Source organism: Pleuronectes platessa, chromosome 13, assembly GCF_947347685.1.
Source record: "Pleuronectes platessa chromosome 13, fPlePla1.1, whole genome shotgun sequence".
Lineage (NCBI taxonomy): Eukaryota > Metazoa > Chordata > Actinopteri > Pleuronectiformes > Pleuronectidae > Pleuronectes > Pleuronectes platessa.
In genome coordinates this window covers 14,776,932-14,789,777 of record NC_070638.1, presented here as the reverse complement: position 1 = coordinate 14,789,777, position 12,846 = coordinate 14,776,932, and the positions used below count along the sequence as shown (strand labels likewise).

Sequence of the window (12,846 nt, the reverse complement as noted above, 5' to 3'; positions counted from 1 at the left end):
TAGAAATGTATTACAATAATATACTACACTTAACAGAATAAACATAAAGACTTGGAGACATAGTTAGCAAGTTGATTCAGTAGGATCTTTCACAGAGTCACAAAGTGCTTTACAAAAATAAAACAATGCCATGAAAGTAGCTACAAAACAAAAAATATATGAAACAGAAGGACATTGGATGAAGATTAAATTTAAAAAACGTAACTACTGCTTCTACTACAACAACTTCTAGTACGACTAGTACTACAACTACTACTACTACTACTACTACTTCTACTATTATTATTAAGAAGAAGAAGAAGAAGAAGAAGAAGAAGAAGAAGAAGAAGAAGAAGAAGAAGAAGAAGAAGAAGAAGAAGAATGATTCTATTTATAAAGGAGCTTTCCAAACCGCCATTACAAAGCACCTCACAAAGAGGACAACAAAAACCGACAACAAAACAAAGATACCTGTCAAAATAATACAATATAATAAAAAAAAACACAGCTAATGAGGTTATGCAAGTACATCAAATAGAATAAAAAAACATAATAAAAATGAATGGGAAGAAAGGATAAAATACATTTTTTTCGACCAATTGCAAAAAAAAGATTAAAGTAAAAGCCACTCGGTGAAAGTAAGTTTTTAAGATATACATAAATAGCTTTTCCAACAATGAACATGTCAAGGGGAACTAAGGATTAGTGATGCAAACAATCCTTCATGTGCCCTCAACTTATTCTCCTCATTGAGAATCTCAGTGTTAACACAACGTGTGTCAGAATATGGTTCAACGCATCTGAATGGTACAGGCATGTCAGTAAGGAGCGCCCCCTGTGGAAGGTATGTGAGGCGCAGCGACTCCTCCCCTCCCTCTGCAGAGTTGCAGCTCGCCCCTGACAGCCGACTCTGGCGCAGACTCCCAGCGCAAACATTCACCTTTATTTTGATTCTCCTGCCGCACAACGACCGTCCACAGCCGCACTCGTCCACACATCCTCTCCCGGAGCAGAGCAGCGTCGGAGCGGCCTCGTCTAGAATGGGGAACCGAGACGATGAGTACGATTTCTTGTTCAAAGGTAAAGAAAAAAAAAAGATGACTGCAATGCATTCCCCCCTCTACTCAGTCTCACACAGACAAAGCTGTGCTGGGTAAATCTGCCGCTGTGTCGTTGTCGTTCTCCACATGTGTTTCAAATTGTAAGGAAACAGGACTACTGGGTTTTTTCCCTGGAGCTGATAATCGGTTATTACAACATACTGCTGTCATTGTGACATTAAACCGCCTGCAGCTGTAATCATAGGAGCGGAGGATGCAAAACCCCGTCGGCCTCCTTTTATTATTAAACTTTCATCAACTCACACAGCAGCATTAGACTCATGTATCTCCTGCTATTTGGGGTTTTCCTACTCATGTGGCTGATTAAAGGCCTGTTATCCTCCACCTCCTCTGATCAATAAGCTCCATCCTCAGATCACTCAGCCCCTTTTGACAGGGGAGATGCAGCAACTCATAACTCAGTTTAGTTTATGGTGTTATTGAGACAATCATAGACTTGGGCCTGCACCAGACTCCGGTCCATGCTTGCACCCAGAAAGCCTCCCTGTGATCGTGATATCAGCTCCTGTGGCACATTAACATCCTGGGCCTGCAGGAGCCAAAAGGCCATTTAGATGTAACAAAGTATCCTCTGTGGGATGAATAGGGCATCTGCCGGAGGCTCTCTCTCTCTCCTTCCTCCTCGCTGTGTCTCTCTACCTCTCCCTCTGCCCGAGCCATCGTCTGTGTGTGCCCGGCTGGAACAGGAAGGGCAAGGCGGCCCTGAAACTGTCGATTCAGGATTTGATGGAGCCTGTTATCAGCTTCCTGCAGCCCCCAAAACAGCACCATGTCGACAGGGACAAAGTTCGGCTCTATTTCCTTTTGTGGATGGAGGGAGGGAGAGAGGGAGTAGAGAAAACAAAAAGAAGAGAGCTCCACGTCTCTCTGTTGTGCTGTGATCAGCAGCAGCGTCTGAGGTCCTGACACCAGCACAGCTCCTGGTCAAAGAGGCCTGATCAATCACTTCTCCTCCCATGACTCACTTACCACAGCTTTAGACCAGGCCTGGATGACTGTTGTTGTCCGGTTACACAATGGATGCTGACTAGTAACTGTTCAGAACCACTGCTGCTGCTCCACAGAGACTTTGTGGTCAACTCGAAGTATTTGCAGCTGTTTTCTTATTTATAATGTTGGTGTCAACTTCCTGCAGCGCTTCCTTGTACAAACACAGAAAATCTCCACCCTGTAAAGTGTTCTCAGAAAGGTTTCAGCAGTTCACTATCTGATAATCAACACTCTCAGAGTGATGGGGCCATGGCTTATCCCTGGAATTGTGAAAGGTCAAGTTCATACATTTTAAATATTGAAACCCAACTGATGTGGATTTTTTTAAGGGATCAAAGAATTTCTATTACAAACATCGACTGGTATACATATTTTAAGGGCCAAGCAATGGATCAGTCAAGCTCTTTTATGGACGCATTGTGTAGGTAAAAATGCTTTATTCGCATCCATTCAGCTGAGCACATTCTGCTCTGTGAAAAAAGGATTAAAAAAAACTCCCCTGTTCTACATTATTAAGCTTTTTTTGGTAGTTTGCAGGGAATCAAAAGAGACCCAACCACCTCTTTAGTTGATAATCCTTTAGGCCCCAAAATGCTTTAATTCTAGTGTGAGATATTTCCGATAGCTTAAGTTGAATAAGTGTTATGTCCACTCATTTGCTCTATATAAGTCATACTCTACAGTCACACCCAAAATATGGTGATTATGCAGAACGCTTCATCCCAAAGAATGGCTGCTGAGTCGGTGAATTAACTGTGAAGCCCTCAGGTGAAATCTAGCAGGAGGTATACAGATCATTTAGTTCATTGCAGCACACATGAATTATGAGTTTTTGAGGGAGTGCTGCAGTACAGGCCTGTGTTTGTACCCGAGTTCCCACATTGTTCTTGATATATTGTGAGACATTACTGTTGTGTTGATGAATGGTGCTGAGATTTCATTTTTGCAATGTGTAAGAAAATCCATTGTTTATTTCCAGAGACCTCAAAATGATTCTTTACATGAATCCACGAGTTGAACTGAATTGAAAATGAAAAGGCACACTCCTGAGCTTTAGTGACTTTTAACACTGAGGTTATATAATGATTCAAGCCTTGTATTTTGTTATTTGTTGTAATCCTGCTTTAGAAGTGTGTGTTTTTCACTTCCCATAAATCATCTGACAAACACAAATATGAAGCCCCTGTGTTCTGTTGAAAAATTTAGGGGCACATGCTTTGTGCGATATCATCATTTCTTGGAATCTATTAATACATATGGCCCATCCCATCACACATACAGCAGGACACACACATCTCACCCCTGCCCATCTTCTTCTCTCTCTCCCCACAGTCGTGTTAATCGGCGACTCAGGCGTAGGGAAGAGCAACCTGCTCTCCCGATTCACACGGAACGAGTTCAACCTCGAGAGCAAGAGCACCATCGGGGTGGAGTTCGCCACACGCAGCATTCAGGTGGACAGCAAGACGATAAAGGCTCAGATCTGGGATACGGCGGGACAGGAGCGCTACAGAGCCATCACCTCTGCGTGAGTTGTGCCTGTCACCCAACACTCCTCTGTGTGGGGAAGTAGTTCACAAGTGCAGTCACAATTGACACCCAATACTGAGGGCCACTGCAAATGGTGGCGATTGTTGGCTGTGTCCAACAACACCCGGTTAAAGAGGAAGATGGCACTTTTAAAACAAGTAGTATGGTCACAGATGAAGAAGGTGTTAGCTGGTGGTTTGAATATTTTGAGTTAGATGTAGAACATCAGGAAGAACATTTGATAACTTGACTTGAAAACATCTTATAATCTTATTATACGCCAACATGGGATATATAAGAAAAGGATCGATTGATGTTTTTATTAATGTATCATGCACGTTATGTGCCCAGCCTGAAACAGGCCTACAAGATACCATTATTAAGAAAAAGAAAAGTACAGAAAGGGAAGTAGCAGCATCAATACCACAATTAAAGATTTATAAACAACTTCTTATCATTCATTTAAATTTTAATATTTAAATACTTTATATTTGCATCAGGAGCAGGTCCTCTCTAAGGAGGCAGCCATGCTTTAGTACAAACTGGAAAAACTAAACACTTTTTGAGTTTTTATGTCAGCTGCAATATGAAACTGCACCACTAGATGTCACTAAACTCTACACACTGATCCTTTAAGATTTGTAGGACACAACCACGACACAAAGTCCATTTAATTGCTGTCTTGAACTTTTCTTCTAACATGATTATATATATATATATATATTTTTACATAATCAATTGGCAGAATAAGACACAACATATTTGTATGCATGATAGTGTGACATTCCAAACATTTTAGTTGATTGAATGCATTTTTGTACAACTACAAGCAAAAGGAAAGAAATGTGTCGCCTAAATACTTATTTTAGCAATATTTTTGGCCATCAGCCTTTTTCATGAAAGACATTTTGACATGTCACAGTTTGGTGTAAATAATAAAATTGCACTCTCAGGTGGTTTATGAGGACAGGATTGACTTAAAGGGAGTCATCTTAACTGTTATCAGATAAAATGATAGTAGCACTGGTTTTCCTGCTACAGGTCAAAACTCTGCTGTGAAATGATGCTGTTTCTAAGGTTTATTCTGGTCTGGTTAAAGATACTACAGAGGGGCGGTGGGAGCGCTCTTAGTCTATGACATAGCCAAACACCTGACCTATGAGAATGTGGAGCGCTGGCTGAAGGAGCTGAGGGACCACGCCGACAACAATATCGTCATCATGCTGGTCGGCAACAAGAGCGACCTGCGCCACCTCAGGGCCGTGCCCACAGATGAGGCCCGGGCCTTTGCAGGTACAGAAACTTAGGAGACACAGGAAGGGTCATTTGGAATTTGGGTAAACATTAGTGTCTTTTTCAGATGTTTGTTGCATCTGCTTTTTCGCTTGTGCTGCTGTAACAACTAAAATCTCCCTCAGGGGCCAACAAAGTGTTTTGTTACCTCCATTATGAAAGACTATTTTCCATGGTCTGTCTGCTTTGTAAATTAGAAGAAAGCTTCACAGAAAAAATTGCTTTGTTTTTCTAAAGGTGAAAAAAAAGAAAAGAAAATGTAACAACACTATAAATTTGTGTTTTCCTTCTCACTCCACAGAGAAGAACAATCTGTCATTCATAGAAACTTCAGCGTTGGACTCAACAAATGTTGAAGAAGCCTTCAAGAACATCCTAACAGGTAAGCTTACAAGCAGAGCTAATAACTAATGATTTCACATCAGACATGAACTGTCCAAACTGTCCAGACAGTCGTGTCCAGACATTCCTGCGGACTTTTCTTTCACATATGGAGAATTCAGCATCAGATTGTCTGGATCAGACACATTGAAAACAACAGGAAAATCCCCAAAACGTTCCGATCAAGATGACTGAGTATAGCCAGGATGCAGGAGGCAGGACATTATGTCTAGATTCCTCTGTGGAAATCATGTGCTTTAGTTTCTAGAATATCACCAGCGCTGTCGGTGAAAAGCTCTTAAATCTTGTTGTCTTTCCAAGTAGGCATCTTCGTTGGCGTCTTCTATGTGATTGAAACCTTTTTATCATATTGGGATATTTGTATTCTTTTTAGTTTGCCTATTTTTGTGACATTTCCAACACGCCGACATCGACACGCCCACTCACTGACAGTGAATCCTCTGGACATTACCTGCTGTATTCTCACATGGACTCATTTGGACATTATCCAGAGCTTTCACTAGAGGGATGGCTGTAAAAGATAAAGATTGTCAGGAGCAATGGACTCAGACATTGTGTGATGTTAGAACTGTAAAAAACTCATTGTCTAGAAGGAAAGCAATTACCTGGATTAAATGCTATTAATGCTGTGTATGATAAATGCGATGGTAACCAAACTTGTGTATAAAGATCTTCATCAGCATTTGGATTCAAAGAGTCTGATCTGTTGGTTTTCCTCTGTGTCATCAACAGAAATCTACCGCATCGTCTCGCAGAAACAGATTGCCGATCGGTCTGCCCACGACGAGTCCCCGGGAAACAACGTGGTGGACATCAGCGTGCCACCAACCACGGACGGCCAGAGGGGGGGCAAACTGCAGTGCTGTCAGAACCTGTAACACATGGCAACCATCCCTCCTCACCTGGGTCGATTATTAGTTGAAATCCACAGTGTTTGTGTGCTTCCATCAGCCTGGGTTGCGATATCATCTGAGTCTGCACCTCGTAGATCAGTGGAGTCCGCTCCGTGACTCCACAATCGATCAATCCCAAAATGAAGTGTTTGAATTGATTTCAAATAGTAATCGGCCACAGGTACAATCTGCTACACCCTAATGCAAAAGAACAGGACTGGTGGTACCTTGTAAGTATCTACCATAGTTACCCATGACAGAGTAGCAGAACAGGCTTGTATGCCCAGATGTCTCCCTGGTAGATGGTTATTGCCACATGCTGGAGGTGTGGGTTTGAATCCCGCCTGTTTCAGTCGTACCAGCAGTCCTGTTGTTGGACTCCCCTGCTCCTCCGGTCATCATCTCAAAAGTGGTTGTGACGCTACTGACGCTTATTTCATTTTGTGTCAAATATATTCTTTTGTTTGTTTTGATTTTGATAGTTCGTCTGCGCACATTATATTAATGCCATGAAATTAAATTTTACAATATTATGTTCCTGTGGTCTTTTTTGTGGTATTTATATACACACTACAAACTATTCAAAGCCTGAAGATACATTTCTCTATTTTATATTATTAAATTGTTGTGCCTCGGTGAGATTTAACTATTGTGACAGGTGATGGTTGAACTGCTATCTACTTAAAGGGATGTTCCCCCACAAAAATGGAAATTCACTCAGTATCTTCTTAACACTATGCCGATGGAGGGGTGGCAGAAGTGTTTGAGACCTTTTAACACTTTTGGAGATTCAGGGGTAAACAGCATTGCAGCTAAGTCCAATACAATTAAAGTAAATTGTGACAGATTCTTCAAATGTAAAAAACAACAGAAAAAATATATTAAATGACTCCATACTGCTCCTGTTGTGTCAGTGTCTGTAAGCCCCGGCATCCACATTTGACATGAAATGGTGTCATTTACACCATGGTTGTAGCTTAAATGTCCTCTGTGGTCCACGCACGAATGCAGTGAAGGATATCAGTGGACATTTAGGCAAAAACATGGTGTAAGTGACACAAAACAAATTTGATTGTCTTTAGTGTTCTGTGGAATCAAAATCTTCACCCTCCATCGGCATAGTGGTGAGTAGATAAGTGAATTTAATTTTTGGATGAACTGTCCCATTAAACAATATTAGGTTGGCAGTGAATGGTAAATGCACTGTATTTACAGTATATAGTACTTTTCCAGTCACATCCATCTATATTCATGCACTGCTTCTATTCACAGCACTTTTTCTATCACACACTATGTACATTTTTTTCCATCTATCAATCATCTTTACAACTTATCCTCTGAGCGTCATTGGAGAGCTGGAGCCCATATCAGCTCAAATTGGCCCACACCATGAACAGGTTGCTCTTGTAACGCAGGGCCGACATACACAGACAACCATTCACACTCATGATCAATTTAGTCTCCTACTAACCTAGCCTCGACCTGCAAGTCTTTGGACAGTGGAGGGACGCTGGAGTACCTTGAGAAAACCCATACAGATGGAGGAAACTCACCAAGTCCCTGGCTGAACCAGAATTCAAACTCCTTACACCTTCTTGCTGTAAGGCCCCAGTGCTAACCACCTTTTCTTTTTCATTGCAAAATACATTAAAAATATATATATATAATGGATACCACAGTACCAAATTGTACTTAAGTGTAGTATTTGAGGAAATATTGTTAACTTAAACAGTCAATCATAAGATATATTCCCAAGCATTACATGGAGCTCGCAATAAAAATAAATATCTAAAGGCACCGGACAAACCACAGCTCACACTGACTGAATCCAGGAGTCCCTCTTGTTTTATTGCACAATAACCCAACTTTCCAGGGGATGCAGCAGGAAGACTACAAGAACACAAAATACTTTTGTTTAGCATATGCTGCATACATTGATTTGACATCTCAATACAAATTCTTGTTTTGCACCTGTAAAGAGTATCAGCCTACTTTTGATACATTTCTGTGTTTTATATAATTAGGATAAACGTCTGTAACCTCACTAGTCAGAACACTGTTTCTCTTCTATTTAAAGTTGCATCTTTTGTGACGTAGGTCGTACTACTGCTTGTTGCTAGGCGGTTTTAACTCATGAATGGTGCATTTACAAGTGGAGCAGGGCCAATTGTGAATGCACTTTTATGACAACGGTAGAAATGTCATCCAATTGGAATGTTAACACTTTTCCACATGTCAATACTATGTCCTGACACGTTACAGCGCTGCCGTCTAACGGATTCAGTTTGTGTGATCCCATATATTACAATCTTGCCTGACCCTTTGATTATTGTCCTCTGCTGGGCTATTGGCTACCCATTGTTCAAAAACAGCTAAATACATTGTGAAGGGGCATGGGGGAAGTATAGTTTGTGTGAATATGTTTCATATTATACTGTAGTAGCATGCTGATTCAGTTATATCCTGCTACATTAGCTTGTGTCTTAGTATTTCATAGGTTTGTGTCACAGATGTACAGTCGGGCTGGTTAGTCCATCGTCCATGTCTTCAGTCGTTCAATTCCAAGCAGTGGCTGTCCGATGACATCTCTGTGTTTCAACATCAAACTATGACTCCGGAATGAGTTCTTCCCTAAACCACTTCTGTGGTCGGTCAATACCGTAGTAGTTTACATCAAGTGCTTCAACAAAAGAAAACAGAAGGAGAGAGTAGCTCTCCCCTTTCAGAATGGTCCACTGAAGTGCAAAAGTTCATTAATATGATTAATTTTGTTTTTAAAGAGCGCTTCCAAGGGCATCTTTTTTTGTTTATATTCCTCTTGCTGCTGCTCCGCACTCATACGATGGTCTCATCAGTCATTTTCTTGGTCGACTTGGTCGGCACTGAACGCTGGGTGGTGTGTGCCCCCTTCATGTCAGGCATGAGCAGACGCACTTTCTGATTGGTCCTCCTCCACTCCGAGTACAACTGACAGTGATAGCGAAAGGACACCTGAGATAGCATGGAGGAGGGGTGGGCGAAACGGGAGGTGATGGAGGAGAGAAAGACAGTCATCAATTACACTGACACCCAGATATTTGAGACAGAGTAGTACGATTGCAGGATAGGAATTAAATGCTGAAGCTGCTGCTTGACAGGTGTTCACAATCTGAATGCAGAAACTCTAATCTACGACAGTTTGTCATTTTTATGGTTCTTCTGATGAAGATTAAAAGGGCAGTTTTTTTAGTAAGATTTCAGATCAACTGCACATCCTACTTTTAAAGAATATGATCCAGTTAAGTTCAGATAAAGAACAGGGACCAGAGCACAATAACACAATTACTACAATAATCAGGAGCAGAAGATACATCTGTGTGGCTGGTGTTCTGTGTATGCGTCTGCTTGGGATAGTTTTCCGAATTAAAGTAATTAAATCAAGATAAAAAGCATCTGAGCAGTATTGCACATCCTGCATGTGGGCTGTAAATACCCCGGTCAGGTAAGGCCAACTTCTACACCATATGATGACGAATGATTGGTAAACGTGAATATACAGTAAATTGTGTCTCTAATGTTATTTTCTACAACAGTTAATGCTTTACTACTCTACATCATTTTCTGATATCATAGCCACATCATGATGACATTTTAACATTTTAGCTTAATTTTTGTTGTACACAAGCTCCAGGTTGATTGTATGGTATAATTTTTTTAACATTGCATGATGTTTTCTGGCTTGATTGTGATCACTTTACTTATATGATGCAATGTGATGGGGAATAACGTTCTGATCAATACAAGAATAAGATTATCCCTCTAGCCCTATAACTTGAATGAGATATCCTGGAAAATTCGTTTTTCAGACCATTTGTTTGTTATCTGAGGATGCCTTCTCAAGTATTATTCCCTCCAGGTTGAGTAAAAAGTCCAGAAAACATTTTTTTTTTAAGTTACAGGAAAATAATTTAGTGATTGGTTACCAGTGTCCAGAGGATGTAGATGGTGAAGAGAGCGATGGTGAGAGCGATGAGGCCGACAGCCTCGAGTCTGCTCTTCAGATGCAGGTGGTCCTGGGCTCCCCTCAGACACAGCCAGCCGGAGATGGCTGCCAGGGGCGTGATGAGAAGGAAGCAGGCCATGTCGCAGAGCAGCGTGCGCTTCTCACTGCGAGGGCCGGGGTCCTTCAGCCACTGAGCGAAGGAAAAGTGAAAAAATCATCAGTGGATCTGAAAATGTACTTTACTACAACTCAGTTACTATTACACAAAGTAAAACTTCTCTAACCTGTGTGAGTGGTTGCGGTCGCCGCTCGATAGTGAACTCTGTGTGACAGAGCTCACAGTAGCTGGTGTTGGAGGAGGACAGCCACTTCTCCAAGCAGCTCTTGTGCACTTTACCCAGCGTGCCAGTGCAGTCACAGGGCGAGAGCAGCGTCTCTCCTCCAGCTCCCTCGTGACAGATCCGACACATCCCCACATCACTGTGCAGAGACACAGAAAAGCAGAGGGGAGCAATGATGTGATGATTAAGCAGCGCACAATTAAATTAGGGTAGAATCATTGGGCCCCCAGTGAGTTCCTCCTTCTCTTACCTCTGCAAGCTCACCGCTTTGACAACAGTGGAAAGTGGGCGGCCATCTTTAGCCGTAACCTTGGCAATGTAGTGGGCCTGGGCAGTAGAATCAGACTCCTCCGAATCCTTGGAGGCGTCTGATTCAGCGTTCCCAGAGTAATCACAAAGGGAGCCAGGTAGGTGGCAGCACCCTGATGAGGACATGGCTCCGCTGAGGCTGACAGTGATGGCAGTGATGGTGGAGGCAACTGTAAACTAAGTTCTGTCTCCTCTCCTCTTCTGACCACCTCTAGAGAAAGTACCTGGTGGAGACAAACAGGACACAAAGTATGAGTGAAGTGGAAGGACTACATAAGAGGAACAGGATGTGACAGAGTGTGAGCCTCTCGGGAGAACCTTAAAAAATAGGCCATATTTCATAACGTCGTGAAACTTGGCTACACTCATTTTCATCTTCCTTGTGTTGATACTTTTTTACTTATTACCTCAGCCGAGGAGGTTATGTTTTCACCAACCTTTTGCTAGTTGGTTGGTTTGTGTTTGTTTGTTTTCATGTTGCATTAAATCCTGATATGATGATAATAATTAAGCTGTGTTAGAAAATAAATATATCACATTACTAGACAGTGAGAAAACGGTGACATTTTTGGTGGCGCTTGGAGACCGTGGGGAGGGGGGGGCCTTGACTGTTTACTACTACTACCAATACTACGGCCTGCATCCAGACTGATGTTGTCAATGCGCTCTTGAAACTTCCTTTGAAACGTAACAGATGACAAGTGCGAATAAAAACACATGAATTGAGTTTAAAGCCTCGGACGGTCAAAACAAAAACAAACCACAGAACCGTAACAGCGATTTTAATGCGCATTCAGCCTCCGGAAGGTTAACACATCAGATCCCAGTGTTTGACATCAGGAAATGCAAACCTCCCTCTGTTGGGCAGCAGCATCTCTGTAAATCTACGGTTCACACTTTAAATTACACGATAAATATTTGAACTGTCACCGCTCCTTTCGGCCCAGACACACACATGAGCTGTGCAGCGTTGTTGTCGTTAATGTACCGCCGCGGACAAAGACTCCGTTTGTCTCTTACGCAGAAAACCCCATTTAAGCAGCTGTCAGACCCGCAGACTGATGTGTGTGACGCTGGTTTGCAGAAAAGCTCGATAATGACGTGTAAATCAGATCTTAAGGTAAAATGTACTCACCCGACGGCCTCCCCCCCCCCCTTTTCCTCGCTTGGCCTTGGCCTTGGCCCTGTGTTAGCCAGACACAGGCTAGCGGAGCTAACTAGACAGCCCTAGCTCCAGACTGTGACATTGACATCTAACCGAAAGCTGCCGATACAAGGGGAAACAAAAAGCGGCCACATTCGCGGTGTCCTCCCCATGGCTCGTGGGACATCTCTCCTCGGCTGGTTCTGTCTGAAAGCGCGAAAAAAGACGGCTGCTCCTGCCTGGATTTACCAGACACGGCTAACGCAGCTAGCAGGCTAACATCGGACAAGCCTACCCCAGCGTCCGTCAGCTGTGCTGTGGTCATGTGACACGTGCTGCCTTCACGGACATTAGTCATAATGGAATAATTGACACATCGGTCATTAAGCTGACTTCACTGTGACAAACACGACTGGTATGTCTGAAGAGGGTAACTGGGATTTCAGTTATTGCTAAGTGTGATGTCAGAGAGGTGAAGGAATTCTGTAAAAACTCATGTGGTTTATTTGATCACTTTTGACCAATTACTTTACATAAGTGAGTTTAACAGCTTAAACTATATTAAACCAAAGCATCCATTACAACTGAATGGTCTGTGTAAATGTGAAATACTTTAGAAACATTTAAGTATTTTATATTTAAGAGCAATGACCATGGATTGTATATAAAAAGACACTGACCAACCTAACCCTAACCCGAAGGCCATGACCCCCCCCCGCAACAGCACTTTACAAGGAGACGTGAATGCAACGCACACTACAAATAGCAACACATCTGTCTGTTCGGATTAACTAAAGCTAAAATGTTTCAATTTTTCACTGCTGATTAATTTTAAGAAGGAAACGATCAATGCCCTCCAGAG

The 12,846-nt window shown here is 42.2% G+C and overlaps 2 protein-coding genes across 2 annotated transcripts; one reads left to right on the top strand and one right to left on the bottom strand.

Moving 5' to 3' along the window:
* The first annotated feature begins 847 nt into the window (after nucleotides 1–847).
* LOC128454333 (ras-related protein Rab-11B) lies at nucleotides 848–6,741 on the top strand. Its single transcript, XM_053437692.1, has 5 exons — nucleotides 848–1,059; nucleotides 3,423–3,618; nucleotides 4,720–4,913; nucleotides 5,215–5,295; nucleotides 6,048–6,741. The coding sequence occupies exons 1-5, from the start codon at nucleotides 1,020–1,022 to the stop codon at nucleotides 6,191–6,193; spliced, it is 657 nt and encodes a 218-aa protein (XP_053293667.1). The 5' UTR covers nucleotides 848–1,019; the 3' UTR covers nucleotides 6,194–6,741.
* Nucleotides 6,742–8,035: 1,294 nt separating this feature from the next.
* LOC128454332 (E3 ubiquitin-protein ligase MARCHF2) lies at nucleotides 8,036–12,322 on the bottom strand. Its single transcript, XM_053437691.1, has 5 exons — nucleotides 11,976–12,322; nucleotides 10,782–11,064; nucleotides 10,475–10,670; nucleotides 10,171–10,380; nucleotides 8,036–9,199 (listed from the first exon to the last, which is right to left on the bottom strand). Exons 2-5 carry the CDS (start codon nucleotides 10,964–10,966, stop codon nucleotides 9,044–9,046), a joined length of 747 nt encoding a protein of 248 aa, XP_053293666.1. The 5' UTR covers nucleotides 10,967–11,064; nucleotides 11,976–12,322; the 3' UTR covers nucleotides 8,036–9,043.
* Between the last annotated feature and the right edge of the window lie 524 nt (nucleotides 12,323–12,846).

Excerpts from the sequence above, each read along its gene's own strand:
- LOC128454333 (XM_053437692.1), top strand. The coding sequence starts at position 1,020 with ATGGGGAACCGAGACGATGAGTACGATTTCTTGTTCAAAG. Across the intron at positions 1,060-3,422 it reads GTACGATTTCTTGTTCAAAG|TCGTGTTAATCGGCGACTCA; the intron begins GTAAAGAAAAAA and ends CTCTCCCCACAG. Across the intron at positions 5,296-6,047 it reads CTTCAAGAACATCCTAACAG|AAATCTACCGCATCGTCTCG; the intron begins GTAAGCTTACAA and ends TGTCATCAACAG.
- LOC128454332 (XM_053437691.1), bottom strand. The coding sequence starts at position 10,966 with ATGTCCTCATCAGGGTGCTGCCACCTACCTGGCTCCCTTTGTGATTAC. Across the intron at positions 10,671-10,781 it reads AAAGCGGTGAGCTTGCAGAG|TGATGTGGGGATGTGTCGGA; the intron begins GTAAGAGAAGGA and ends GTCTCTGCACAG. Across the intron at positions 9,200-10,170 it reads TCTACATCCTCTGGACACTG|GTGTCCTTTCGCTATCACTG; the intron begins GTAACCAATCAC and ends ATGCTATCTCAG.